Raw genomic sequence first — 27,685 nt, 5'->3', positions numbered from 1 at the left:
CCCACATCCAGGAAGAAAACAGCTGGAAAATAACTTAAACATTTACCAAAGATTCTAAGAGAGGTAAAATCAAAAACAAAAACAAAACAAAACAACTCCCACAGCACCTCTTCTCCCATCCATTACCCTACTGTGCCACTTCCTGTGTCAGCTGCTTGCCAGCAAATCTCCCTTTCTCCCCTCAAAAACCGTAGCTTGCATTTATTCCCTCTTCGCATTTTTTCTATCTTCCACACACCAATCTTTCTGACCTAGCTGAAGGGCACCTTGCACTTCTAATATAAATCCACTTCGCTTTCTTGGTGCCTTGTCTTCTTTGCCCATTACTCCGATCAGCACCACAGAAGCCCCAAAGAGAAGTACTCAAAACCATAGTCTACTCTGGAAACCGAGGGAGAGGGCCAGGCAGTGTGGCGCATTGCATGTTAAAACCTTTGACCTCACACAAGAGCCTTTTCCAAGGGGACCCAACTTCCCTCTTCGATACTCCACTTTGTCTCCACAGGCCTGGCTCTCGCACACCCTCATACCTTTGCAAATGCTGTTCTCTGTGCCTGGGCTGCCTGTTCCTCTCTTCTCCGCCTGGCAATACACTCAATTAATGCTTTACAACCAGCTCTGATGTCACTTCCTTTAAGGCTGAGTCCTACTAGACGGGGCTCCTTGGCTTCCTTCCCTAAGTTTTTTCTGAACTTTGTACAGACCTCTGTTGTAACCCTTGTCAAGCTGGGTTGTAATACCTTAATTACTGATCAGACTTTTTCATTAGACCGTGGGTGCCAAATTTAAGTCTGAGTCATCTCTGTGCCCTCAGCCCCAAGAACCAGGGAGCTGCTCAAGAAACAGTTACTGAATGCTCTAGAAATATGCTCCAGCTATGAGTGCTACAGAAAAGCATTTCCCTGTGTCCTCCCCTCTGCTCATTAGCCTGGGAGCACTTGTCACAGTGGGGCTTGAGAGGTCTGCCCTGGCACTCACAGGGCTATGCCTGTGTGCCCTCCCTTGTCTGGCCAGCCCTCCAAAGGGTAGTCTGTCCCTCTCTCTGACCCTTCCAGGCCTGGTTCTCACCTAGCCAAAAATAAAAGGAGCTAAAGGCAGCCCAGCAATTAGGCATGAGAATGAAATAAAGGCATCCAGACTTGAAGAAGTAAAACCTCTCTGTTTGCAGATGACAAGATCTTACATACACAAAATCCCAAGGATTCTATAAGAAAACGATCAAAGCTAATAAACGATTTTAGGGGGCCTATGTCCTCGATCTGGGATGGGAAGGGCCCTACTGCCACTGGATCCACCTTCCTGTGTCATTTGCCATCACACCTTCCTTTCCATGGCTCTTTGCACCAGCACATGGAGTGTCCTGTTCAAGGCTGCCTGCTTTGCCCTCAGGGTGCTGTATCTGGGCAGTGCCTTTGTCTGGAATGTTTCTCTCCCACCATTGCCTTATTTGTAAACCCTAGAAATAAGAGCTACATCTATTGAGGTTAAGTGTTCATCATGTATAATCTCACAGCAACCCCATCAGGAAGGAACTATCATTATCACCCACATTTTTCATATGAAACTCTGTTCCTGTCCCTTGCCCAGACTCCATGGTTCCATGGCCCAGCTGGGCTTTGAATCCAGGGCTTCCAGACTCCAACATCCAAGTTCCTAACTAAAAATCTGGGAAGATAAGAGAGGACCCATTCCCCTGGATAGATGTGTCTCTTCCCTTCCTAATGCCAAGGCTGGCGTTTAGTGCTGACTCTGCAGCGTGGTCATTTGTCTGGAGCTTTTCTCTTTCCTGATAGGCAGGAGGTTCCTTGGCAACAGGAGCCATGCCATCATCAGCTTTATAGCCTCATATGCCAGCACTGCTCAGCACACAGTAGGTACACATATTGTAGGGCATCAGCAAGGATGGAACAATACACTAAGGAGAACATATGTCTGTTCCTTTTTGCATGTACAGGAGAGATGACATCACTCATATGTGGGGGACGAGGCTAATCTGGCAGGCACACGTTGTGGTGGGGGGAAGGCTGTCCCCTTCCCTGCTGATGCTCCCCGTGCATCCAATCCCCATCCTCTGCAAATCTGCAGAGGACCCACCCTAAAGAGAAGAGCCCATTCTTCGTGGCACAGGATTTGTCCACTCATGTTTGTTTACTGTGTGTCTGGCTCATAGTAGGTGCTTGGTAAATATTTGTTGAATGAATTTGCTGTGTGACTTTCAGCTTCTCTGGACCTCCTCTGTCAAACAAAGGGGTTGCACTAGATCAGATGCTTTCAAATCCCACACCACTTTCCTTGGTAGTTCACTACTGGTTCTTATATATATATATATAAAAAGTTTATAATCAGATAAAAGCAGATTGCTCTGACTAGTGGGGGAGGAATGGGGGTCCCAGAGCCCTATCTGCTTGACTCTTGCGACCTTCTTTGCCCCAGTATGCCCAGAAATTCCTCAGAGTACAGTTTGATAACAACTGAGCTAGAGGAACTCTAAAAGTCCTTATGGCTATAAAATTCAGACTTCTCTTAAAGGAACATCTGCATTTTAGAGAGTGGCTCTGAAAATGGAAAACCCTTTCTGACACATTTGGACAACTATCATCGCATGTCTAATGTGCTTGAATGGTGGAATGTGAGGCACCTTGATTGGAAGGGAGAGGTGGAGTTGTCTCAGGATGGAGGATGGATTCTTCCCAGTGCCTTGACACCACACTGGTATAGAGGACCACTTGCTCTGCCTGGACATGTATGTAATTTGGCCCTGGCCACACAACGTGTCAGCAGTCAGCAACCTGAACCACTGTACTTTCTTGTCAGCCTCCCATCTTTTTCCTAAATGGGAATCTGCTTCAATCCTACTTTTTTCCACTGATTTTTTCCCCCTCTTTCTGTTTGCCAGAACTCAGTAAAACCTCCACTGATTGTAACAATTTAAATAGAGCAGTAAACTCAGGAAGTTGAACAAATGGATGAATGACAGGCAAATAGCCTTAGATTTTGGTATTTCAGTTAAAATTCCATACAACTCTTGGGTTTTATAATAACATGGGAACAACTTAGCTTCTTATGAAAACAATCACAGACACTAGGAAATAATCAGAGTCTTCACAAATGGTTACCAAGAGAACCTTCCTAATCCAGGGAAGTTACAGCTGTGAATATACAGCATGTTTTGGTTCCTTGTCTTGACCCAACCCTGGCTGTCCCTCACCCCCACCCTGACCCTTGCCTCCTGCTGCTTTGTTATTCCCCTAGTTCTTGAGCCCAGGGTGTAGATGTTAAAGAGAGGTGTTAGCTAACTGCCATCAGAACAACTACACAATAATTGGAATAAAGGATTAATGGACAATTTGAAGGAGAAACTGATATAATCATGTTCAGAGTGGCATCACTCAAAGGGTGGAAGCAATCCACCAACAGATGAATGAATAAACACAATGTGGTCTGTGCATATAATGGAATATCATTCAGCCTCAAAAAGGAATGAAATTCTGATACATACTACAACCGAGATGAGCCTAGAGGAAATTGTACTAAGTGAAAAAGCAAGTCACAAAAGACAAACATTGTATGATTCTATCCTTAGGGCAAATCTGTGGAGACAGAAAGTCGAATGATGGTTGCCAAGGCTAGGGAAAGGGGGAATGGGAAGTTAGTGTTTGATGGGTACAGAGGTTTAATTTTGTAGGATGAAAAAGGTTCTAGAGATGGATGGTGGCGATGGCTGCATGATAATGTGAATACACTTAATGTTGCTGAACTATACACATAAAAATGGTGAAAATATAAGTTTTATGTTCATTTTTCCACAATAAGAAAGAGAAAGAAAGACAGAAAGAAGAAAAAGAGAGAAAGAAAAGAAATGAAAAAAGAAAGTAAGGAACAAAGAGAGAAAGAGAAAGAAAGAAAGAAAGAAAGAAAGAAAGAAAGAAAGAAAGAAAGAGAAAAAGAAAAAGGAAGGGAGGGGAGGGAAGGGAAGGGAAGGGAAGGGAAGGGAAGGGAAGGGAAGGGAAGGGAAGGGAAGGGAAGGGAAGGGAAGGGAAGGGAAGGGAAGGGAAGGGAAGGGAAGGGAATGGAGAGAAACAGGTCAAACAACTCCTTGCAGCATTCTGGGGTGGAGAGGTGTCTAACATGAAAGGATTTGTTAGTTGAAGGGGATTCTTAGAATCTTCCTGAGAATTCAAGGTAGATTGAATGTGAATGTCTAGTAGATGCCAGTGCACTGACTGAATTATATTTTACATTTTCTTACGAACTCCTATTCGCATGTCCAGATATTCAGGGAGCAGCAACCTCAGTGACTCCTCCTCTGACTTAGTCTCTCCTCTCAGTACAGTCAAGGAATCAAGGGTTGGCTGTCTCTTTCCCTGTCCTGAGGAAGCAGGATTGTGAAGGACACTGGCTAGGAAAAACGACTATGAGAGGCAGGGAACCCTTCCCGGGTCACTGCTCTGCACTTGTCTGTTCTTTAAGCTCACACAGCCTGGTAAAGGCAGTAGAAAGGCGGGAGAGGCAAACAAGGCTTGTGGGAGGCAGCCCAAGCTTAGAAGGGTAAAAGCAGCACTATTTTCCCGACATAAGACAACAGGAAGCAATTTACTGTCTCCGTCTTGTGTCTCCAGCGCATTTTCACCTGCTGCAGGCATGCACAGGAAGGCACTGGGGACTCCACACCTCTCACTGCCTGCTGCTTCCTGGGGCCACGGGAGGCTCTGCTCTGTTGGAGGAAAAACAAGTATGAGCAGGTTCAGCCCCGAGTGCCACAGGTCCCAGCAAGCAGCTACCAGCCTCAGTGATAGTTCTTACAGAGGACAGGATTTTCAGGAGAATCAGGAGGCACTGGACCTCAGACAAGCGACTTCGGCAAAATCACCAAGCACGTCAGGGGTGGAGGTGAAGACTTCACCTGGGGCTCCTTACCCCCAGGTCTGCTTCTTTCCAGGACCACCAACTCACATTTATAGCTCTTACTAGAATCCAGGTGTGGTGCTAGGGGATTATACGCATTGTATTGTTAAATGGCCAGCACAATGCTAGGAGCTAAGTACTTTTAAAATTTCTTTTCCAGATAAGGAAACCAGGGCTTAGAGAGGTTAAGTAATGGTCACAGGTCACAGAGCTGACAGGAGGCAGAACCTGAATTTTTATCTGATTGTATACAATACCTCCTCACTTCTTACTTTAAAAGTGTTTTTTTTAACGAAAAAAAAAAAAAAAAAAAAAAAGCAAGCCTGACCAGTCCCTGAACTCTCTGCCTCCTGTGTCTTTGCTCACGCAGTTCCTTTCTGTCGCACCACCATTCTATAAAATGTACTGACCTCCTGACCTGCTGAGATCCTGCCCAACCCAAAGGCCCAGCTCAAGTGCTACCCCTACTGAGGTGCTTTTCTGATTCCTACCACCTGACCCGGTCAGAACCTCTGTCATCTCTCAGCATGACAGCCTTTTGCACACTTCTTTCCTTTTCTTTAGTACATTCTATCTTAATTTTTTGGTCTAAGTAATAATAGTCTAAGGTCAGTTATCACCAGGGAGCACTTGTATTGTGTTGGCCATGCAAAGGACTTACATTTAATATGTAAGCCTCTATTATCATGTCCGTTTTATAGACTTGGAAACTGCTAAGAAGCTCAAGGTCACCCAGTTAGCAAGAAACAAAGCTAGGCATTCATTCAATCAAGTAATCAATCAATATTAAGGGTCTATAATACACTAGACATATACTAGATGTTGGGAAAATAGCAGTAACCAAGTCAGACAAAGTTCCCATCCATTCTGGTGGGCAGAGCCAGTTTATAAAAAAACAAACAAAAAACAAACAAAACAGTAAATAAATACTACATTAGGCAGTGATAAATGCTCTGAGAAAACAAGAGGGTTATTATGGCTGGGGTCGGTGTGCTATTGTATAAAGGATGGTCAGGGTGATGTGGTGGCACTTGGGCAGAGGCCTAAGGAAGTGAGGGAATGAGTTATGCAAAGGTCTAGAAGAAAGAGCATCACAGGAGGTGGGAACAGCCTGTGCAAAGGCCCTGGGGTGGACACATCTTTCACATGTTTGATAAACACCAAGGATATCAGTATGGCTGGAGCTGAGTGACAGAGGAAGGCAGAGGAGTGGCAGGGATTAGTTCACATGGGGCCTTGCAGATGTGGTAGGTACTTTGGTTTTGACTTTGAGTGAGATGAGAAGCTGCTGGAAGATGGTTCCCAGAACCCATGGTCTTCATTACTATGCCATACGGTCTGATTGTTATTTGAATGAATGCCAAAAGGTACTTGTGGACATTTTCTCATTAAAACCAGCATGATGGCAGCTAGATAGCCTGAAAACAACCCCGATCTAACAGGGATGGCATGACCATCCCTTTGGTTGTCAGGAGAGTCTGTGGCCCCCACAGCACAGGACCGGTGAGGTCCTGTGATGGCCTCAGTGGGTCCTCTAACTGGACTCGGCAAAGTGTAAACTTGCTAGGCCTGTTCCTGGGGTGGTCTCAGCCCCTCCATGAAATGTGTCCTTCACTTGAAAGAAGCAGAGAGAAAAAGGTAACTTCTGTAATGACTCACCAGAGAGAAATGAAAATTGTGTCCAGGCTGGAAAACAATCCATGTGAAAGTCACACATTGGCTTCCAGAATATATATATATACAAAGCTTTTTCTTTTTCCTTCTCATTAGAAGTATGTCAGAGCCTTCTCACATAGACTACCTCACAGCATGACAGAGACCAAGTCCTGAAATGCCTGCCTTTGTTCCTGCTACAGTTCTCTCTGAGGCAAAAATACAGTCCTGGGGATGTGGCCAGGCCCCTGCCCCTGAGCCTGACTGGCAAGTGCCATCTGACAGCAGCAGGCACATGCTCTGGTGGTCCTAGGACAATCCTGGTTGCAAATATTCTCCTGAAGGGTACCCCCCTACGAACCAACCATTCCCCAACTCTGGAGGCCACAGGAACCACTGAAGAGCCTGTCAAAAGGCAGGTTTCGGGGAACTGGACCCAGGAGGTCTGGCATGAGGCCCAGAAGCTGCATTTCAAATAAGGAGTCTCGGATGATTCTGATCTGAAACACTGCCCCAAACCATAGGAACAAGGCCAGGAGCTGCATGCATCTAAGCTTACAGGAAGTGGCCCCAGATCCTTTCTCAAGAAGGATGTTTTGGTTCCTGGCAGGGCTGAGAACTCTCCTGGGCAAATCTCAGCAGAGAAGAATCTTGAAAGCCCACTCCTTGCTGAGGTCCATCCCAGCGCTCTGCATTTATTATCCTGACTTGAGCTTCCAACGGTTTGCTCTTTGGGTCCTGAGGCCCACGCCCTGGGGTCTGGAGCTGCCCTGCCTACGGCCAGAACTGGGGCGGGTGTCAGACCTGCTCTGGTGTGAAAGGTAAAACAAGGTCTCATCCTGATTATGAAATACTATTTCATTTCTCATTGTGCTGAATTGATGTGGCGGCAATAACGTACTCCCCTAGCAGCTGGAAACAAAACAGCTCAATGGGCAACGTCTGTGATTATTATAATCACTGGAATAGGGGGCCACTAGCTCTAGCGCCTGGCTGGCACCCCCTTCCTCAGGATTTACAACGTTGGCTTGAGAGCTCTGTTTGCTGCTTGCTTTAGGCACCAAATTTGCTAATTAAAAATTTCCCATGGTGCGTTCATTTTTATCTCTGGTCTAAGGAATTCTCCTCCCCAAGCCTTCTCTTTTGTTATTTCTAATCTCTTCACTTGGCTTGCTTGATATTTTCTCTTATCCTGCTTTCTTTTTTTCCTCATAGCACCCAGCACTACTGAAATAGATTTAGTTGCTTGCTACTTTATCTTCTATCTCAATCCCCCTAGCAGGTAAGCTCGTTGGGAGCTGACCTTTTATCTTGTTCATCGCTGGATTTTGATGCTTGGCACATAACAGGCACTGCATCAATATTTGCTGAGTGAGTGGATAAGTGAATGAATGATGTTATTATACTGAGAGTCCATGGAATTATCTCTAACTCCATGGTGCTCCGTTCATTGGATCCAGGGGTCTTTGGGGGACTAAATGAATATACCAAAAATAGGAAGTTTATTTAGTAGTTACTATGTACCAGGTGCATACATTATTTGTGGTTTTGTCCTCAAAGCAGTTTTTCAAAGTAGAGATTATGAACCCCATTTATGAGATGTAAAGCCAAAGACAAAGCCACAGAGCTGGTAAGGGCAGAGGGGGGATTCAAACCCAAGTCATCTAATGCTAAGGTCTTCACTCTACCCATAAAGAGCTGGACTAGATTCTGTCTACCTTGTGTTGACATTGGGATAGGATCCAGAGGCAAGCACGACATACCCTTACCCTCCACAAGTCGTGTCTACAGTCTATCTGGGGAGGCAGCAGAGTGACAATGGGCAAGGAATTGGAGTTAGCCTCCCAATCAGAGCTCCATCTCTTACTAGCTGAGCCTCAGGATCTTCCTCTGTAAAATGGAGTTAATAATTACTTCCCTGTAGGGATGTTCCACTGACACAATACACAAAGAGAGTATACCGAACAGAGCTTGGCATGTAGTAGAGACTCAATAGACAACTGGGCTGATTGGCTACCGCTGGAGAGACAAAACTCACATGAAAGTGCTGATCTAGCCCACTGGTTCCCAAACTTGTCTTCACGGAAGATGCCATGGACTGAATGCGTCCCCTCGATTCATATGTTGAAGCCCTAACTCCAATGTGATGGTATTTGGACATGGAGCTTTTAGGAGATAATGAGGTTTAGAGGAGGTTGTGAGAGTAGAGACCCCATGATAGGATTAGTGCCTTTATAAGATGAGGAAAAGACACCAGAGGGTCCTCTCTCTGCCATGAGAGGACACAGTGAGAAGGTGGCTGTCTGCAAGCCAGGAAGAAAGCCCTTGCCAAGAGCCTGACCATACTGACACTCTGGTCCTGGGCTTCCTACCCTCCAGAACTGTCAGAAGTAAATGTCTGTTGTTTACTCGCCCAGTCGATGGTACTTTGCTGTGGCAGCCTGAGCTAAGACAGAAGAGATTCTGGAAGTCACAGGGCTAAGAGGCAAACACCTAAACTACTGATAGATTTAATTCCACCAAACAGACCAGAAGCAGTTTTATTATCAGATCAGATGTGCCAAGAAAAGAATAAAGAGCCTCTACACAAAAATTACCATCACGGGCACCTGTGTGGCTTAGTTAGTTGAGCGTCCAACTCTTGGTTTTGGCTCAGGTCATGATCCCAGGGTCGTGGGATCAAGCCCCACGTTGGTCTCTACACTGAGCATGGAGCCTATTTAAGATTCTCTCTCTCTCTTCCTCTGCCTCTCTCCCTTGCTTGTCCTCTCTCTCTCAAAAAAAATTACCATCACAAATAAACAATTTCCAAATCTCTTTGCTAAGTACAGTTGACCCTTGCACAACATGGGAGTCACGGGACCAACCTCCCCCCCCCCACCCCGTACAGTTGAAAACCCATGTATAACTTTTGACTCACCCCAAACTTAACTATTAATGGCCTACTATTAGCCGGAAGCCTTACCGATAACATAAACAATCCATCAACACATATTTTATGTATGTATTAGATACTGTATTCTTATAGTAAGCTAGAGAAAAGAAAACACGAAGAAAACCATAAGGAAGAGAAAATACATTTACAGTCTTATACTGTTAAAAAATCCATATGCGAGTGGACCCATGCAGTTCAAACCTGTGTTGTTCAAGGGTCAACTGTATTTCCTAATTGGGCTTTTTTATTTTCCTATCAACATGAGCAATCCAAGGCAGATGAATGTGCAGGAAGCTGGCATTCTCACAGCTGTGGTGGTCTAAATTAGGGCTCTCTTCCAGGAGTGCAGTTTGGTAATTTTTTTTGTACTCAAAGTCTTTAAAATATACATCCTTTTCCTCAGCAATTCTATTTCTGAGAATCTGTCATCCCACAGCATACAAAGAGGTGTTCACCAGAGTTGTTTCTATTATTGGAAAACCAGAAACTATATAAACAACAATCATTACGGGATTGGTTAAATATTGGCTCATGTGAACACTGAGAAAAAAATGCAGCTGTTAATAATGATGTGGCTTTTTCTGTTGATGTGGGAAGATGTTCACGGCTGTCAAATTAAGAAGGGCACAAAATAGTGTATAATCATATTATGCAAAATTGGATGAGTGTGTATCCTGGGAGAAAAGTTTCCTGAAAATCCCCAGTTTTACCTTGGTAGGATTTTAAGTGACTTTTTTTTTAAGCTTTTGATTTAATAAATAGTATTGTGTCAGGACAAAGTTAAGCAAAAAAAAAAAAGTCAATATAAAATTCATTTAAGGTAAAGTGTTAAGGGAAGAATGGGTACAACAAGAAACAGATGTAAAAAGATTGTGAAGGGAATGTGAAAGTTTGTAATATACACCCTTATACCATTTTATTTTTTAAATATTTTAAAGTGTATTTATTTATTTTGAGAGTGAGAGAGCCTGCGAGCATACGGGGAAGGGGCGGGGGTTGGAGAGAGAGAGAGAGAGAAAGAGAAAGAGGGAGAGAGAGAATCCCAAGCAGGCTCCACTCCATCAGCACGGAGCCCAACAGTCATGACCCATGGTTAGAGGGTCAGCTCAAACCCACTAACCATGAGATCATGACCTGAGCTGAAGTTGGACGCTTAATCCACTGAGCCACCCAGGCACCCCTGAAATACACAGTTTTAAGTTCTTCTTTGCCCTACTCTTGTATATGCTGTACAATGTGGAAAGACTGTTCTCACCTTTAAACAATGAACTTCTGAATAAGGAAACCTCCCCCTTTTCTCTACCCACTGATCTGGTTTGGGTGGTCCACAAAACCCATCCCTCTTGACAGCTGTCAGGGCACAGGCTAGACAGACCCAGTGGACATGAGGGGATGGCCACCCCTGTCCCCTGGCTCTTGCAGTGGCTCCCTATCTCCTAGCCTCCCAAATGAGGGCAACAGTGTGTGCATATGGAAGGTTCACTTTGCAAAGACGGTCCTGATCCTTTGTGCATCTTCCTACAACCAATCTGGAAGGGAGGCCTTCTGATTACCACCCCCCTCCATTCTATAGACCAAGAAACCAAGGCTCAGAGAGGTAAAGTCTTGTCTAAGGTCACACAGCCAGTGAGCGGAAAAGCTCAGACTCAAGCCCAGGTCTGTCTGAGTCTTGAACACGTCACTCTAAACCTCTGCCAAGTTCTGACTTGGCCTGGCTTTTGAGGGTCAGCATGATCTGGCTTCTACCTGCCTTTCCCGGCTCCCCCTCCCACTGCCACTCCCTGCCTACCACCAACTCCTGACCCCCAAACTTCAATACACCCAAGTATCTCATACCTCCATGCCACTGCTCCTGCTGTTCCCCACCTCCAGGAATGCCCTTTCCACTGCAAATCTCCAGAGACTTCCACCCATCCTTCAAATCCCTAACCAAGTGCTCCCCCCATGGGTTCCCTCCACCACAGGACTTCCACCTTGCTGTTATGGTCTGTCCTCCTGTCTGTTCTTTACTACAAATCTGCGAGGCCCTCGAAGTTACAGACGGTGTTTTCTGCCCCAGGCGCTGGGCATAGGGCTTGGCTCATGGCAGGCACCTGGGAATTCCCAAGTAGCTTGACAAAAGGCTTAAAAAGTCAGACAGACATAGTTTGAACTCAGTTCCCTACCATACCAGCTGTGTGACCCTGGACAAGTCACTCTACCTCTCTGAGCCTCAGCTTCTGCGTCTATAAATTGTTGTGAGGACAAAATAACATGATTGTAGGCAAAGAGCTTGACCCAGTGAGCCCTCCACAAATATCAGCTATAATCATGATGATTTCAGTTGAGTAATGTATTTATAAATGAATCTGGCCACAGGTGCAGGGGGAGCCAGGTGGTAGGAGGAGTGGGATCAGGTACTGAAAGAAAGTCCAGGTCAGAGGCCAATTCTGGTATCCAAGGATGGGAGAACAGCCAACCATAAGTGGCAATCCATGTCAAAGGTCAGAGGCTGGGTGTACCCCAGCTTTGCAGCCAGGTGGACCACAGGGACAGGGGATCCAGGACCTGAGTAAAGTCCAACTCCAAGGCGAGAGACCTCTGACGGCAGCAAAAAGAAGTTTGTGAGCCTAGGATTTGGGGGCAGAACTGCTACCCACAGTGGCCAACATCCACATGCCAGGGGCTTGCTAAGCGCTTTCCATGCATTATCTGACTTCATCTTCACAGCGACCTATTTGTGTCCCATTTCACAGAGGTAGAAACTGAGGCCCAGCCAGGTTAAGAAACTTGCCCAAAGACACAGCTGGTGAGGGTGGAGTCAGGATTCGAACCCAGGCAGTCTGGTTTCAGAAAACTGCTTCCGGCCCTCCTACCCACATAAGGGGACCTGGGCAGGGCAGAGCCTGTGCGTGGGGGTCCAAGGGCCCAGAATGAGGTGATCCCCATGTCAGGGATTATGTGATCTGAGTCGTTTGTGCACAGTGTGTTCTACCTGGGCTGGGTTGTCCTTCTTCAGCAGAAAGGATTGATCCCTGGAGAGCGGCCAGAGGCAGCTTGGTGAGTGGCGGTGCATACATTTTCCATATCCTCAGACCCACCTACTGAGAGGAAAGGCACCGAGGAGGGTCCTGTGTCACCAGCCAAACTGCCTCCAAATTGCCTTCTTCATTAACTGTACAAATTTGCATCTTAATTAGGCTTAATGGAATACAATTACCAGACCCCAAGTTTCTCTGTCTGATTCCAAGCAAGGATGCCACAGAGGCAGGCCAGAAGCCAAAAACACGGGGCTGAGGAGCGTGTGCCCGGGCTCTCCCTGCGGGAAATCTTGCACCTGGAAGAGGAGGCTCATGGCAGGCGGGTGGTGTGGGGATGGCAGCTGCCGTGTCCAGGCCCTTGAGGTGAGAAGCTGAGGAGGGCCTGGGCTTTGGAACTGAATGTGGTAGGACGCCCAGCGCCACCTCTGACCAGCTGTGGGCCATGCTTACCTGCCTTCTCTGAGCCTCAGTTTTCTCCTGCATAAAATGGAATGGCGAAAATATTTACCCCTGGGTGGCTTCCAGGATTGAATGAGATCACAGGTATGACAGGCACAGAACCTAGAATCTAGTTTGCTCTCTTTCTCATGCAATCTCTTTGCTCACTCCGGACTCAGGAGGTCATGTGGTGCTGATCCCCGTCTACTCCTCCCAGGATTCAGTGAATATTGCCTTCTATGACCCTCTCCATGCTCTAGCCACACACACCTCTGAGCCCTGGGAAAGATCGAAGCTCCTTCCTGCCTCAAGGGCTTTGAAAGTGCTCTTCCTTCTGCTTGATCATCCGGCTCCCGACTCTCTGCTTTGTTAATACTTACTCATGCTTCCAATCTGAACTCAAGGGTCACCTCCTCCAGGAAGCCTTCCCTAGCCCAGACTCGATTCTCCTAATACCATTTATGTGTGGGGGTGTTTCACTAGGGTCTCTCTCTCCCCTACTAGACAATAAGCTCCCTGAGTGTGGGCAACACTTACATTGTGTTCTCTGTTGTTTCTCTAGCTCCTGGCTTAGGGTTTATCACACGGGTCCTGTATTCATATTTAATGTGCACATCTCCCTGAGCCTCAGTGAATGCATCTGTCAAATGAGAATCATAACCCCCTCCCTCACGTCATGTTGTCGTAAACAAATCGGGGGGCACCCAGGTGGCTCAGTCAGTTGAGCATCCGACTTTGTGTCAGGGCATGATCTCGTGGTTCGTGAGCTCGAGCACCACGTCAGGCTCACTGTCAGTGCAGAGCTAGATTCAGATCCTCTGTCCCCTTCTCTGTCTGCCCCTGGCCCACTCATGCTCTCTCTCTCTCAAAAATTAAAAAAAAAAACAACAACTTCAGAAAAACCCCACAATTTTTGGCACACAATAGGTCCCAAGGGACCATCACCTCCTGCCCCCATTCCTTTTGATTAAGGAGCAGTCAGAAGCATCTATATAGCTAGCTCAAAAAGCAGTCTGGTTAGGGGACAGCAGAGGGTACACAGCCTAGAGGCTGGCACCACGCAGGATCAGGGTGTTAAATCTGGAAGGAACCTTAGAAAGGATCTAGTTAATTTGTTCCCAAGGGTTCCTTTTCATCTCCCCACCATGAAATAACTCCATCTACCACACCACTACACATATTAAGGAAAAACCCACACTCTCAGCTTTGAATGACTCAAAGGCATTCCGCTCTCTCTGCCTGGTGCCTGCCCGGTGTGAGGGGAGCCATGTGGAGACACCTTGCTGAGGCAATTCTAGCAAAAAGGAAGGCCCGCGGGGGCCTGGGCAGCCAGAAAATGATTTCCTTTAACTTCCCCAAATGTTAACCACAGCCTCTGGAGGCCGGTACAGGGCCAGAGTTAGAGTCGCCATGGGACCACACAAAGGGAAAAGCTCCCTGCTTTCATTTTTCCAAGCTAGATGCTTCCTATTGGCAGCTCAGCAGGCCCATGATGAGGCCCGGTTAGGACAGCTTTCTGCCCGGAAGGCTCCTTCTCAGGGGGCAGCGACAGCCTTGGAAACACCTTGAATTTACAGACAGCCCTTGTCCCACAGGGTCTGAGGTTGTGTTGACTTTTCAGCTCGTTTCTTGGAAGGCCCACGTCTGACCTGAGGTCCTTGTGAACCTCTGTAGAGACTTCCTGCCCCGATCCCCACTCTTACGACATGTCCCGAAGTATCCAGCACTCGGCCACCTCCCCTTGGCTCCTCTCCCGCTTGCCATTCTCTGTCCTTTCTGCTGCCCTGCCCCTCCCACCCCCATCTTCCCGGTTTCATCTCTGCTTTGTTCCAGAGGCATAGTTACTCAGTGTCCATAAAAGCCGGCACCCTTTCACACCCCGGGGCATGTGCACGTGCCGTGTACTTTCCCTGCAGGAGGCCTTCTTCATTTGAGAACCCAGCAAACTCCTAACAACCAGCAGGCCTTTCCCCAGCATTCCCCAGCAGCTCCAGCGGTCACCAGGGCCTGCGTGTTTCAGTACCTCTCCAACTGGAGACAAGTGGCTTATTTGCACATCTGCCTCTCCTTCTGCACTGAAGTCTCCTCTGGGGAACACGGTATGCTTCCGTGGCCCCTAGCTCCAGCTCAGACAAGGCTGGAAGGAAGGGGTGGACCTCTGGAGGCTTTTGTCTAAACTGAATGGATTCCCTAAAACTGCCCACAGATACAAAGAGGGGAGGAGCATCACCCTGGGGAGAGGCCATCAAAGAGATCTAGTCCCCCCACAAAGGTACAGAACCTCCACCCTAGACCCTGAGTATCTCGATGGAAGGAAACCTGTCTAATTCTTATCTGTATTGCAGAGCCCTGCACAGAGCAGACCCTTAACATAAAATGCTACCAAGTCATGGAATTTCTTGGAGCGAGAGATTTAATCTAACCTTCTCATTTTACAGATGGAAAAGCTGAGCCCCAGAGCAGGAAAATGAGTTACTCATTTATCAGCCAGGGGGAATGCTTAGGGGAAATGCCTTCTCTCTTATGAATTAGGAAGAAGCAATATTAATATTACTTGTCCTTCCATTTATTCCCCATTTTCAAGCACCTACTATGTGCAGAGTAAAATTGGGGGTGGGGGGAGATACACAAATGACCGCCACACAGCCCTTTTCTTGGGGAGCTCACAAGCAGCAGGGAGAGAAGATATAGGCATGGTTTATCAAGATACGCGGATAGCAAAGAGCCTAGGGGAGGGAGGAATGACTTCATGGTGGCTGGTGTCGGGGGAATGCTCTGGGAAGGCTTTGTGCAGAAGTGGCTTCCAATCTGTGCACAAAAGATAACCCGGGCCCCTCAATGCTGGAACCAGGGCCCATGTCTCTGCTCTATTCCCTACTCAGTCTGAACTGTTTCACCCATAATACAGGGATAATAATATATGTGTAGCAGGGCATGTGGCTGAAATAAGGTCAAGTCCATAAAGCTCTCACCACAGTGTAATTCTCAATTACCATAATTATTGTATTATGATGATCAGAACCTACAATGAAGAGATGCTCAGAGAGAGATGGGTGGGGCTGAACTGGCTCCTCCCTGTGGTTCTTTAAGGCAGACAGGCTGGACTGGGGCCACCCAGTAAGTGGTCACAGCCACATGTGACTAGTGAGTCCTTGAATGTGGTGGGTCCGAACTGAGATGTGCTCTAAGTGTAAAATACACACAGGTTTGAAGACTTAGCCCCACACCCCCAAATGTAAAATATCTGATTCATAATTGTTTGTGTTGGTTACATGTTGAAATGATAGTATTTTGGATATTGGGTTAGATAAAATTTACTATTGAAATGAATTGCACCTGTCTCTTTTTACTTTGAAAACTGTGGCTACTAGGATATTTCCAATTACATTTGCGGCTGGCATCCTATTTCTACTGGGTGGTGCTGAGAGAAGCATATCGTCCCGCTGCAAAGGGCAAGAAAAAGAAACGCGAACCTGTTCCATGCCTGCCTGTGTTCTGTGGCTAGAGAGGGTGCAGTGAGGACCGGGGACATGGCATCAACCCTTGGGCCGGCACTCCTTCCACTCACTCTCTGCTCGCTTACTCACTTAGCTCGGTGATGTGCTCGTGGTGGCACTCCCCACCACACCCCAGCTCTCTTAGTTTGTTCTCAGATGAGCCTGTCTTCTCCAGGTCCCCAGCTTCCTCTCTGCCTAATGAGCCCCACTTCTTGGAACCACTGACAAGTGGCACTCTCAATACACAAAGACGGAGGGAGGGATGTACTCGCAGTTGATGACTGTTCTGTGAGAAGTGAACTGAGCTCTAAAGCACTGGCTTTTCAGCCAGCCCCAGGGGTGGGAGAGGAGTTCATCTGAGGGGTCCGACCAGACCACTGATAATTACAGGCTCTAAACACTTACAAAGACCCACCACCCTTCCAGGGCACAGTGTCAGGAATCCCTGATGCCTACTGCAGTGTCACCATCTTCTGTTTGGGGACATCTCCGCCTGGAAGTCTCAGATGTCTGAGACTCGACCCATCTGAGCCGTGTCATGACCTGTAGCAAATGCCTCTGGTGTCCTGCCGATACCTTCTTGGTCTACTCTGAGACAGCTGTCTACACCACCAGAGAAAGTTCTCTTTCCACCCACAACAAGGAACAGCACGGAAGTGCTGGAGAGTTAACATCCCAGGAGCGACGCTCAACCAGCTACCAGGGACCATTGTCAGGTGTGGTCCAGAGTCCGTCATCAGTTCCCAGGTGGGCCGAGGCACTGGCGCCCGCAGCAGCGACCCGTGCAACAATACACTTTCATCAGCGCGCCTCCTTGCCTGGCTCACTTCCCACCTGGAACACCTCCTTAAAAAATGGCTTACCCAAATCCTTGCCTCAAGCTCTGCTTTGAGGAGAACCCAAACTAAGTCATCATCTTGCCCCACAAACTATGTCTTGTCCCATGGGTGGCACTGCTCTCCTCTCAGATGCTGCGGCTAGAAAAGGGGGAACCACCTCTGACTTTCACCTCCAGCTCATCGCTGGCATTCCAACCATCTCTGAGTGCTGTCCATTCTGCCTCCTACAGGTTTCTCAATTCCATCCACTTCTCTGGGTCATTTTGCCACTGTTTCTGGGCTGAGCCACCATTGCCTCTCATCTGGACAGCAGCTCTTGCCTTCTGTATCCCTGCCCTCACTTTTGATCCCGGTGGCCCCTAAATCTGCCCAGGTCTGCCCAGCCCCACCCACATATTTAAATGTCTCCTGGACAATTTCTCTTGGAGGTGTAACTCAAACCTGGCATTTCCAAACCTCCTCCCGGGGCACCTACCTCAGGGACTGGGTCCCCCCACCTTATCAGCCACACACCTGGAAAGCAGGAAGTTACCGTCAGTAACTTTCTTTCCTCGCCACCCTGTGTCTGTTTTGGAAACTCTGATACATCCACCCTTCTCACCTTTTGTTTTCCTATCACTGCCTCAGTCCAGGTGGCCCATGTCTCCTCACTGGTCTGTCTGACTCCAGTCTTGCCCCCCACCCCCCGATCCCTTCTCTATGTTGTTATTAGACGGATTTTCCTAAGATGTCAATCAGATCATGCCACCATCCTGACTCTTCACTGGCTCCCCATGTCTAAAGTGTGAATTCCACAAAGATCCCTTATAATGTGGGTCCAAACAACCTTCACTCCCACCTTCCACCACAAACTCCATGGCTGCACCCACCCCCAGACTATTTTTACTTTCTTGCTGTAAGGGTGGGCCCAGGGATGGGGATCTCCCTCCTCAGCTCAGTCAGACATTTCAACAGAAAGTCCCCATTCTCCTCTTCTCCATCCCAGAGAATGGCACCACCATCCCCCTGCACACCCAACCCAGAGGCCAGGCAAAACTGGATGTCCAATCCACTGCAGCAGTTATGATAATAATAAGAGATGGGTCTCGCAGTTATTCATACGCTCTTCTCCCTTAGTTCCTTCTTAAAATCCTGGCTGCAAGGCCCTGAGGAATAGGAATAAGATCAGAGGGAGTGAATGTTTAGAGCATGAGGAATTAGAAAGTGAGGGGGGAACAGATGCGGATTTGGGTGGGACTTTGTAGGGAGGGGCAGCGAACAAGCACAGGGCAAGAGGGAGTACAAGGTGGAGGGGTGTGCAAGAACAGAAAATGTGACGACACACAGGCCCTGCCACAGCTCTCATGACCTCACAGCTTTGCAGAAGGCTGAGCCCACGGCCGCCACATCCCCTGTGCTACAGACAGTGGAGGCTACAGCTAGTGCAAGGGGCACAAGACTGAGGGTATTGAGGATAGGTGAGGGCCCAGCAGATAGCTGGATAGCCCAGCCCTCAGCCAGTTAGTGGAATACATGATGCCAAAAGGCAAGCAGAGGTGGAGAACAGCATCCCCATTTCCCAGGTCAGGAAGTAAAACTGATCACCTTCAATGACCTGTTGGGAAAAGGCAAGGCAGGGACTTTCTACTCATGACCCGATGCTGTAGCATGAGCGACAGTGTGCAGCTGGGAGGAAAGTCTTCAATGAGCTGTCTGTTGTTGTTGTTGTTGTTGTTGTTATTGTTGCTGTTTTTTAATAATTCAGTGGATGTATGTCACGATCCTACAGCACAACGGCATACTGCAATACTTTTTAAGACGATATTCAAAAGGCATTTACGGTGATATCTAGTGATTACAACCGTGAAGTCATACTTTCCAGAAATGATGACTAAATTGGGTTGCATTTCCTTACGCATTGTTCACTGAACCCATTGAGTGACCTCTATAAACATCCAAACTAGCACTGAGGTCATTTTCAACATTAATATGCCTCTTCCGGACAGGGCTTATTGTTCAAAACAAAATAACTTATGGAGCATTCTAGAATATGAAAGGTGTCATATGGACCCTTTTCTGGGGGATAATTTCAGGGGGAAAAAACCATCCTTGACCATGTATACCAGGCCACACCCCAGGCACTGAGGTTAAGGAGCTGGGCAAAACAGCCAGGACGCCTGTCCTCAGGCGGCTCACAGGCTACAAAGGAAGTCCAACACTAAAGAAACACTTACAAATGCAAAGAAATCAAGGGAGGATATAGGAACGTATAAAAGGATGTCCTAACCCAGCGCTCCTCAAACCTTATTGTGCACGTGAATACACTTGTTAAAATACAGATTCCTCCTGAGTAGGGCTGGGGTTGGGTCTGAAATCCTGCATTTTTAACAAGGTCCCCGGAGATGCTGATGCTGCTGGTCCATGGACCACACTCTGAGGAGCTGAACAGCTGCTTATGATTTGGGATATAATTTCCTATGACGGCATCGTACACAGTTTCCAAAAGCGCAGCATCTCAAATATTTTATACGGGCTTGAAACTCAGCTGCTCCGAAAGGCTCTGAGGGATGACTAGGTTCAAGGCTCCAGCAGGAGCATTGCTGTTATTGAGGAGCAGCTGCTAGGCGCTAGGAGCATAAACAGACCTATCCCCATCCTGGTGGAGTGAGCAGTTGTACGGGAATAGACAAATAAACATCCAAAACCCATAACACAGGCAAACACAGGGGGAGGAGGACAATGACCAGATTACATTGTGAAAAGATCACTGGCTCAGGGAGGAGAAGAGACTGGAAGGCCGGATTGTGTAGTCCCTTCCTTGGGGGCACGGGATTAGGCCTGACAGAGCACTTCAGTCTCTCTCTCTCTGGGTGGCTGTGGATGGCCACATTCTGCCCCAAGGATGCTGGAAGCAGGGACAGATGATCTGCTCAGAACAGGGCATAAATGAGACACACAGGAAGTAACTGGGAGAGGGAAGGCTTTCAGGGGAGGGGGCGGGGAGCTCTGATGCACTGTGGCTCCTGGTTCCAGCCCTTCCTGAGGCTCTGTTGCAGTCCTGCCCTGATTTCCTTGGGATGCCTCTGTATCCTTATGAGGAGTTCTTTGGTTGAGGTGGCTTCTGTCTCTTGCAGCCCAGAGAGTCCTAGAGAACTCTTGCAGCACCCCTGAACTGAGGCTTTCACAAGAGGGACAGCACTACAAAGGCAAGGGGCAGTGCCCCAGGACTAGAGTCTCCAGATACCTCATAATTTAAGGCATGCCATCGTGAAGGCGGCTTGGCTCCGATGAATACATGTAGATTCCTGAGGTCCAACAGGGCCACCACCCCAAGCCCTCCATTGAGGTGGAGGGGATTTCTAGCTAACCCATGAGTGCGAAGGTGGGCTGGGGTGTGGGGAGGGGGGAGCAGGGAGGTTGTCAAGGAATCTCATGGCAGATATGCCTAAATATGGTTTGGCTGGAAGCACAAATTGGCTTTGAAGGCCCACAGCCGGCACCGTCCAGTCAACCCATTCAAAGTTGTTTACGTTTTCCCCTCACGCTGGAGGTTCGGGTTTGATTTACAAGGGACTGAGAGGAATATGAATCTTTTCAAAAGGAAAACAACCTCTCAGAAAGCTGCGTGTTCCAAGGAGCACTCCCTACCATGTTTTTCTCTTTTTGGTTACAGTCAAGAAGAAGATTGAGGGTCTGAAAGATCCCTCTTAACAAGAAAATGTCTTGGGGCAGCTGGGGGGGGCTCAGTCAGTTAAGCGTCTGACTTCTGCTCAGGTCATGATCTCAAGGTTTGTGAGGTTGAGCCCCACATCCAGATCTGCGGGCTCTGCAGTGATAGCGCGGAGCCTGCTTGGGATTCTGTCTCTCTCTCCCTCTCTCTTTGACACCACTTCCACTCACCCTCTCTTTCTCTGTCTCAAAGCAAATAAATAAACTTAAAAAAAAAAAGAAAATGTCTTGAAGGAATGTCAAACTGACTTCTCAAAGGTACTGATTGGATGTGTGCTGTTGAGCGGGAAATCCATTTCTTTATCTTGAAAAAGGGAGTCATTCTCCTCCCAAATCCTCCTCCCGACAGGACGGCTTGGGAATTAAATTTGGACATTTGGGCGTCCCCAAGTGTGGTGTGCATACCAATGTTGCTTAGCACACTGATTCTTTTCTCCTTCCTTCCTTCCTTCCTTTTTTTTTTTGGTCTCACACAAAGAAAAGTGTTGTTTTAATAGTTATGCATATGTTGTAAGGCATGTTAGGAAAAAAAGCGTATCAAACCTGTAATTTCATGGTTACATTGCTTAAACTAAAAAGTGAGTTGACTTAGAGAGTTATTAGGTAAATATTAGTGCATTGGTATACCAAAAGTTGCAAAATTTGCAGAATACTAGGGAGAAGGGTGGGTAAGCATCCAGCATAGAGTAGGAGCCCCGATGTGATGGCCATCACCAAGCAAGTGCCTATATCATCAATAATCCTCACAACAAGCAGGATAGGAGATATTGTTCCTATTTTACAGTTGAAAAAGCTGAGGCTTGCGGAAATGAGATGGCTTGTCCAAATGCATAGTATTACACAGGGCCAAAGTTGGGATCTGGCTGTTGGTCCGTTTGCCTCCAGCTCCCATATTCTCTGACTGCACTGTACCATCCTGGACAATATATCACTCTCTACCACTTCTAGGGAAAACAACTGTCATAAAACACCTCATTAATACCATACTTGGGGCATGGCCAATTTTACTCCAACCTGCTAATGTGTGCCACCTGTCTATCTGCATTTGTGCTTGGACAACCCAGTATCAAACCAACAAATTTGAGGACCAGCTCTTCTTTCCACGTAGCTGGCCTACTGCCCTGTCCTCAGGAGCCCTGAGGTGAGCAGACTGGGGCAGCTCTTGGGACAGCATGGGAGACGACTGGGTCTCTTCTCGTTATTGGGGTGGTAAACATTGGGGCTTGAGTGAGGACCAGAGAAGGGGCCCTTCCAGTCTGGTCTGGTCATGTTCACTCGGGGGCCAGGCGGGTGGGTTTCTGGAGCCAGGGTTGCAGACTGACATTTTGCTCAGTGTCCTCTGGGTACTTATGTCCCCCCTTGGGACCTGCAAGGCAGGACTGGGTGTTCCAGGGCCCTGGCTAAATGCCATTTGGATGACACCCTTCTGCCAACATCCATAAGGTTTCCCAGAAACCTCCTGTACTGCTCCAGAAAGGCTCCTGGCTTTCTGCCTACACACAGTCATTCTAGAGACACATGCTTCCTGCCTGTCTCTCCCCTCAATTACCTGGCTTTACACTATTCTCACTCCCCTAGTGGTTGTTTTTCACACAGAAAAAAGTATGTGTGTATGTTTTAAGATGATCATCATAATATCATTCCATGTGAGTAGTTAACTTCTGTCTCAGAAAAACAACAAATTGTTATATGTCATGGACTGCTAAGGTCCTTTGAGAATTGCCAAACTACCCATCCACTGATGCCAAGTGTCTCATTAGTGGCCTAGCTAATATCCACTGAGTGCTAACTATGTCCCAAGCACTATGCTAAGAGCTTTGTATGTATTTGTTTATTTACTTCTTCTTGAGGCAGATAGGTACTATTATCCTCCCAATTTCTCCACAGATGAAGAAAGTGAGTCACAGAAGGCTTCAGTAACTGGAGTAAGAATGCAGAGCCATGCTCGTAATCATTGGGCTGGTCTACAACATGAACTTGAGGGTGTCCCCTGGATCCAGAAGGACAGCAGATTTATCTGACAGTAAAGAATCTGGGTTACAGTTACACACGAGCCATGTGACCTTGGACAAAACACCCCACCTCGCTGAGCACTCTCTGGCATCTGTGCAATGGAAACAAGACCTGCCTGCTCACTCAAACGGTTTCCGTGAAGGTCAGAAGGGATCACTGATGTGCAAATACTTCGTTTCTGCCGAATGTATGCACGAAGGGACAGAGACGAGTGGACAAGTCCAATGCCACCCCTGCCTTCGGGAAGCATTTAGGATATTATAGCAGAGGAAAGGCAGAGCAGACATGCATTTTCTTCTGTGGACTTCTGCACACGCTCGGGCGAAATGTCTGAAGCACAGTTGGGGCAGCTACCAGGAATGCACTGTGTGATCGAAATAGGGGACGTCCCATCTTTGGGCTTCACCCTCCTTAACCCCAAAATGAGGGTACCTCAGAGGAGATCCCTCTCTGTTTGAATGTCTTTTTATGACTTTGATCTTGTTTCTGAGTTAATATATTTGTGAAACAACAGACACCTCACGTTAGGGGTTCTTGCTGGCGGGAGCAAATAGCAATGATGTGTCAGGTATGAACGGCCTCTTTATATGCAACATCAAGGAGTGGTCACTCCCAAAGTAATATTTAAAGATGCATTTTTGTCTCTCCATAAATATCGTATTCTAATTTGAGATCTTGAGCCTGGATGTTCCTTCTCATCCTAAACTGAGTACTTACTTCCCCTTTGCTCTGACTCCCTAGCCTCCAACATTCACCTTGCAGAATATATTTTCTTTAAAAATGTTTTTAATGTTTATTTTATTTATTTTGAGAGAGAGAGAGGGAAGTACAAGTAGGGGAGGAGCAGAGATAGATGAAGAGAGAGAGAGAGAGAGAGAGAGAGAGAGAGAGAGAGAGAGAATCCAAAGCAGGCTCTGTGCCATAAGCGCAGAGCCTAATGTGGGGCTCGAACTCATGAATTGTGAGATCATGACCTGAGCCAAAGTCAAGAGTCCGACGCTTAACCAACGGAGCCACCCAGGCATCTCCAGATTATAATTTCTTGTCTAAGCTCCTTTGAACTTGAAACTAGTTTAGGGGGCAAACACTAGGGGCAACTGGTTCACACTTGGAAGAGGAAGAAAGAGAAGAGGGGACAGGACTACCTAGGACAAGATGACGAGATGTTTCCATCTCTCAGCAATGCTTCCAGCCCTTCTCAAGCCCTTCCTCTGGGCCCTTTGGTCACCTGGAGGTAGGTGGGTGGATCACAGCTATGGAACTCAATGCAGAGAAGCAGCATGGCTTGTCCATGGACCCTAAACACGCCAACAGTAGACCAATGTTTCTCCCACATTTTTCCCTTCTTCCCAAACCCTGGCACTCTGCAAAGTCCTCCTTCTTGCCCAACATTCATAGGAACAATTGTGGGTCACAATATGTCAGAACATCTGCTCAAGAGGATTCCTGAGAGCTGCTGCTGATCCCCTTACCCCAGGTGGTAGAAGGGGGCTTGAGAAAGATCCCTTCCCACAGGAAGGAATCATCTATCACCCCATTCTCCTCTGGGCTCACAAATGTGTTTTGGTCCTGGCTCTGCCATCCTGCCACTGGTTGACTTTGAATAACTCACCACCCTTCTCTGGGCATTGCTTTACTCATCTCTAAAGTCAACAAGCATGCAGCACAGGCTGACAGAAGGAATGGGAAGGTGCAGATGACTAAGCCAAGAACCTTACTTCCATGCAGAGGAATAGGTCAATTAGGGGTCACAAGGACCCCTATGCCGGCAGCCCAGGCACAGACACCAGGGATGGGGGAAACAAGTGAACCGGGGGGACTGTGGAGACCTGGCACCTGCATGTTGCCAGCAAAAAAACACTTTAAAGATACATTTTCAGTTGACTTTCCAAATGGGTAATCCCAGTTTCTTAGGGGCTCCCTGCATTTGTGTCACAGGAGACAAAAGACTTTTGGTTTGCTAAGATCATTCTGTTGCCACAAGAAAAAGATATCTTTGTCCTCAGTGGTAAGCAGGGCTCACGGTAATGACCCTGAGGTTGATTCATTCCAGGCCTTTGGGTCCTCCTATCCCCCCTACCCTGAGGTTTGGGAAGAAGCCAGGTCTGGAATTACATAACCCTGAGGGTGAATGGAAGGCTAATAAGCGCATGATCTGGGGTGGCCTCTAGTCAACTGAGCAGGAGAGGAGCTAGGATGGCTCTTGCTGGAACAAGCAGGAAGGCTTCTGGACCTGCAGGGTCAGGAATCCCCCAACATGAGCTCTAGATGGGCCTACTTTACATATGAAAACACTGAGGCCGAGAGAGGGAGAGTTTCAGCCATGAGGGCAAACAGGCTGGGCCCTATTTGGGGCTACATGTGGGATGCCCTTAAACAGCAATGATATACTACTGATAGTCTACATTAGTAGACTAATGGGCCCCTTTCAAAGCATGCTCTCTTTTGACTCTTGCCTTTGCTGCTCACAATGACCCAGAGAGAATGGCAGTGCTGGAATTTAGCATTCCAGTTTAGCAGAAGGGAAAACTGAGGTTCAGTGAGGGGGAAGGAAACTGATATATTAAGTACCCCCTATTTGCCAGATGTTTTTGCATTGCTTTGTTCATACACACACACACACACACACACACACACACACATATATCTGTGCCCAGAGTTAGAAAAAAATGATACTAAAGAAAATAGAGTACAAAATTAAACTGTTGGGACTACACCAAAATAAAAAGCTTGTCAACAAAACAAAACAGCAACCTAATGGATGGGAGAAAATATCTACAAATGATATTTCTGATAAGAAGTTAATGTCCGAAATGTATAACTTATACAACTCAATACCCCCCCAAAAAAAAACAAAAAATCTGATTAAAATGGGCAGAAGACATGAACAGACACTTATTCAAAGAAGACATCCAGGTGGCCAACAGACACATGAAAAGATGCTCAACATCACTCATCATCAGAGAAATGCAAATTAAAACCACAATGAGGTATCACTTTACACCTGTCAGAATGGCTAAAATAAACACAAGAAACAACAAGTGCTGGTGAGGATGTGGAGAAAAAGGAACCCTTGTGCACTGTTGGCGGGAATTCATAGTGGTGCAGCCACTGTGGAAAACAGTATGGAGGTTCCTCAAAAAGTTAAAAATAGAACTACCATATGGTCCAGCAATTCTACTACTGGTTTATTTACCCAAAGAAAACAAAATCACTAATTCGACGGGATCCATGCACCCCTATGTTTATTACCACATTATTTACAATAGCCAACATAGGGAAGCAACCCAAATGTCCACTGATACATGAATGGAGAAAGAAGATGTGAGATACACACACACCCAACAGAGTATTACACAGCCATAAAAAAGAATGATATCTTGTCATTAGCAACAACATGGATGGACCTAGACAATATAATGCGAAGTGAAATAACTCACGCAAAGACAAATAATAAATGATTTCACTCATATGTGGAATTTAAGAAACAATACAAAGAAAAAAGACCAAAAAAACCCCACAGAAAACAGACTCTTAAACACAGAGAACAAACTGATGGTTACCAGAGAGGAGGTGGGTGGGGGGAGGGGTAAAACAGGCGAAGGGGATTAAGAGTACACTTATCTTGACAAGCACTGAGAAATGTACAGAGCTGCTGAATCATTACATCTGAAATTGTTGTAACACTGCGTTAATTGTACTTCAATCAAAAAATAAAAAAGAAAGGAAAAAACTAAGCCCATTCTCCCAGCCACTGAGATCTTATTCCCAGAAGCACTTCTGTTACTAACATCCTGTGTCTCCTGCACCAAACTATGTGCACAGAAGCATAAGTGTTGACATAAACTCTTTGCTCCTTCCTTCTCCCTCCCTCCTTCCCTTTCTTTCTTTCTTTTAAACAAATGGCCTTTGAAAGGCATTCTATGTTATTTCATATGAATTGGAGTCACTCTTTTCCACAGTTGCAGAGCAAGACATCTATGGCTATACGGCCCTTTATTTAACCAATATCTTATAGGGGGCATTTATGGTTATTTCCAAGCTTTTGCCACTTCAGACTCTCCTCGTACAATCGCTGATTCACCTGGGCGCTAGTCCTCTGTAGGACGGACTTCTGGAAGTGGCTTCGCTCAGTCGAAGGATTTGTGCATTTTTGTGCATTTAAAATCTCGTAAGATCCAAAGCGCTCTCCGTAGGCTGCACCCTTTGCACAGTATTAGCAACTTCTGAGGGTGTCTGTTTCTGCACAACCTTGATAACAGGATGTCTTGTCTAACTTTTAAATCTTTGCCATTCTGGTAAGTTGGAGTGATATGATCATAGTTTAATTCACAATCCTTCTAATAAGAGAGGTTGAGCATCATTTTACATGATTAAATGCCTTTTGTAATCCCCCCTTTTCTGTTCATGTTCTTTGACTGTTTTTTTTTCTGTGGGGTTGACTTTTCTCTTATTGGTTGTAAGGACTCCTTATATATTAAGAAAATCAGCTCATGTGTGGGATATATGTTTACAAATATTTTTTTCCAGGTGACTTGTCTTTTGACTTTGCTTATAGTATTATAATGAAGACATTTAAAATTTTTAGGTGTTGGAATTTACCAAAAATTTTTGGTGCATCTTTGTACATTGTACTTAGAAAGGCCACCTCCACCCAATTTGAGCTTATTTTAAAAA

General features: G+C 46.7%; 1 protein-coding gene across 3 annotated transcripts in view; it reads right to left on the bottom strand.

The window, feature by feature from the left end:
* Window positions 1–27,685, bottom strand: part of HRH1 (histamine receptor H1) — a 78,292-nt gene that overhangs the window by 19,677 nt on the left and 30,930 nt on the right. The window contains exon 1 of one of the 3 annotated variants that reach the window (XM_045051954.1): window positions 4,598–4,993. The exons of 1 other annotated variant lie outside the window; for it this stretch is intronic. In XM_045051954.1, coding sequence (XP_044907889.1) covers window positions 4,598–4,643 — 46 coding nt within the window. In that variant the 5' untranslated portion in view covers window positions 4,644–4,993. Of the gene's footprint in view, window positions 1–530; window positions 630–4,597; window positions 4,994–27,685 lie in introns of those variants that run through there. One more of the 3 variants, XM_003982473.5, reaches the window with a different exon arrangement.

Source organism: Felis catus, chromosome A2 (genome assembly GCF_018350175.1).
Source record: "Felis catus isolate Fca126 chromosome A2, F.catus_Fca126_mat1.0, whole genome shotgun sequence".
In the NCBI taxonomy this organism is placed as follows: domain Eukaryota; kingdom Metazoa; phylum Chordata; class Mammalia; order Carnivora; family Felidae; genus Felis; species Felis catus.
This window is presented reverse-complemented; position numbering and strand designations above follow the sequence as displayed.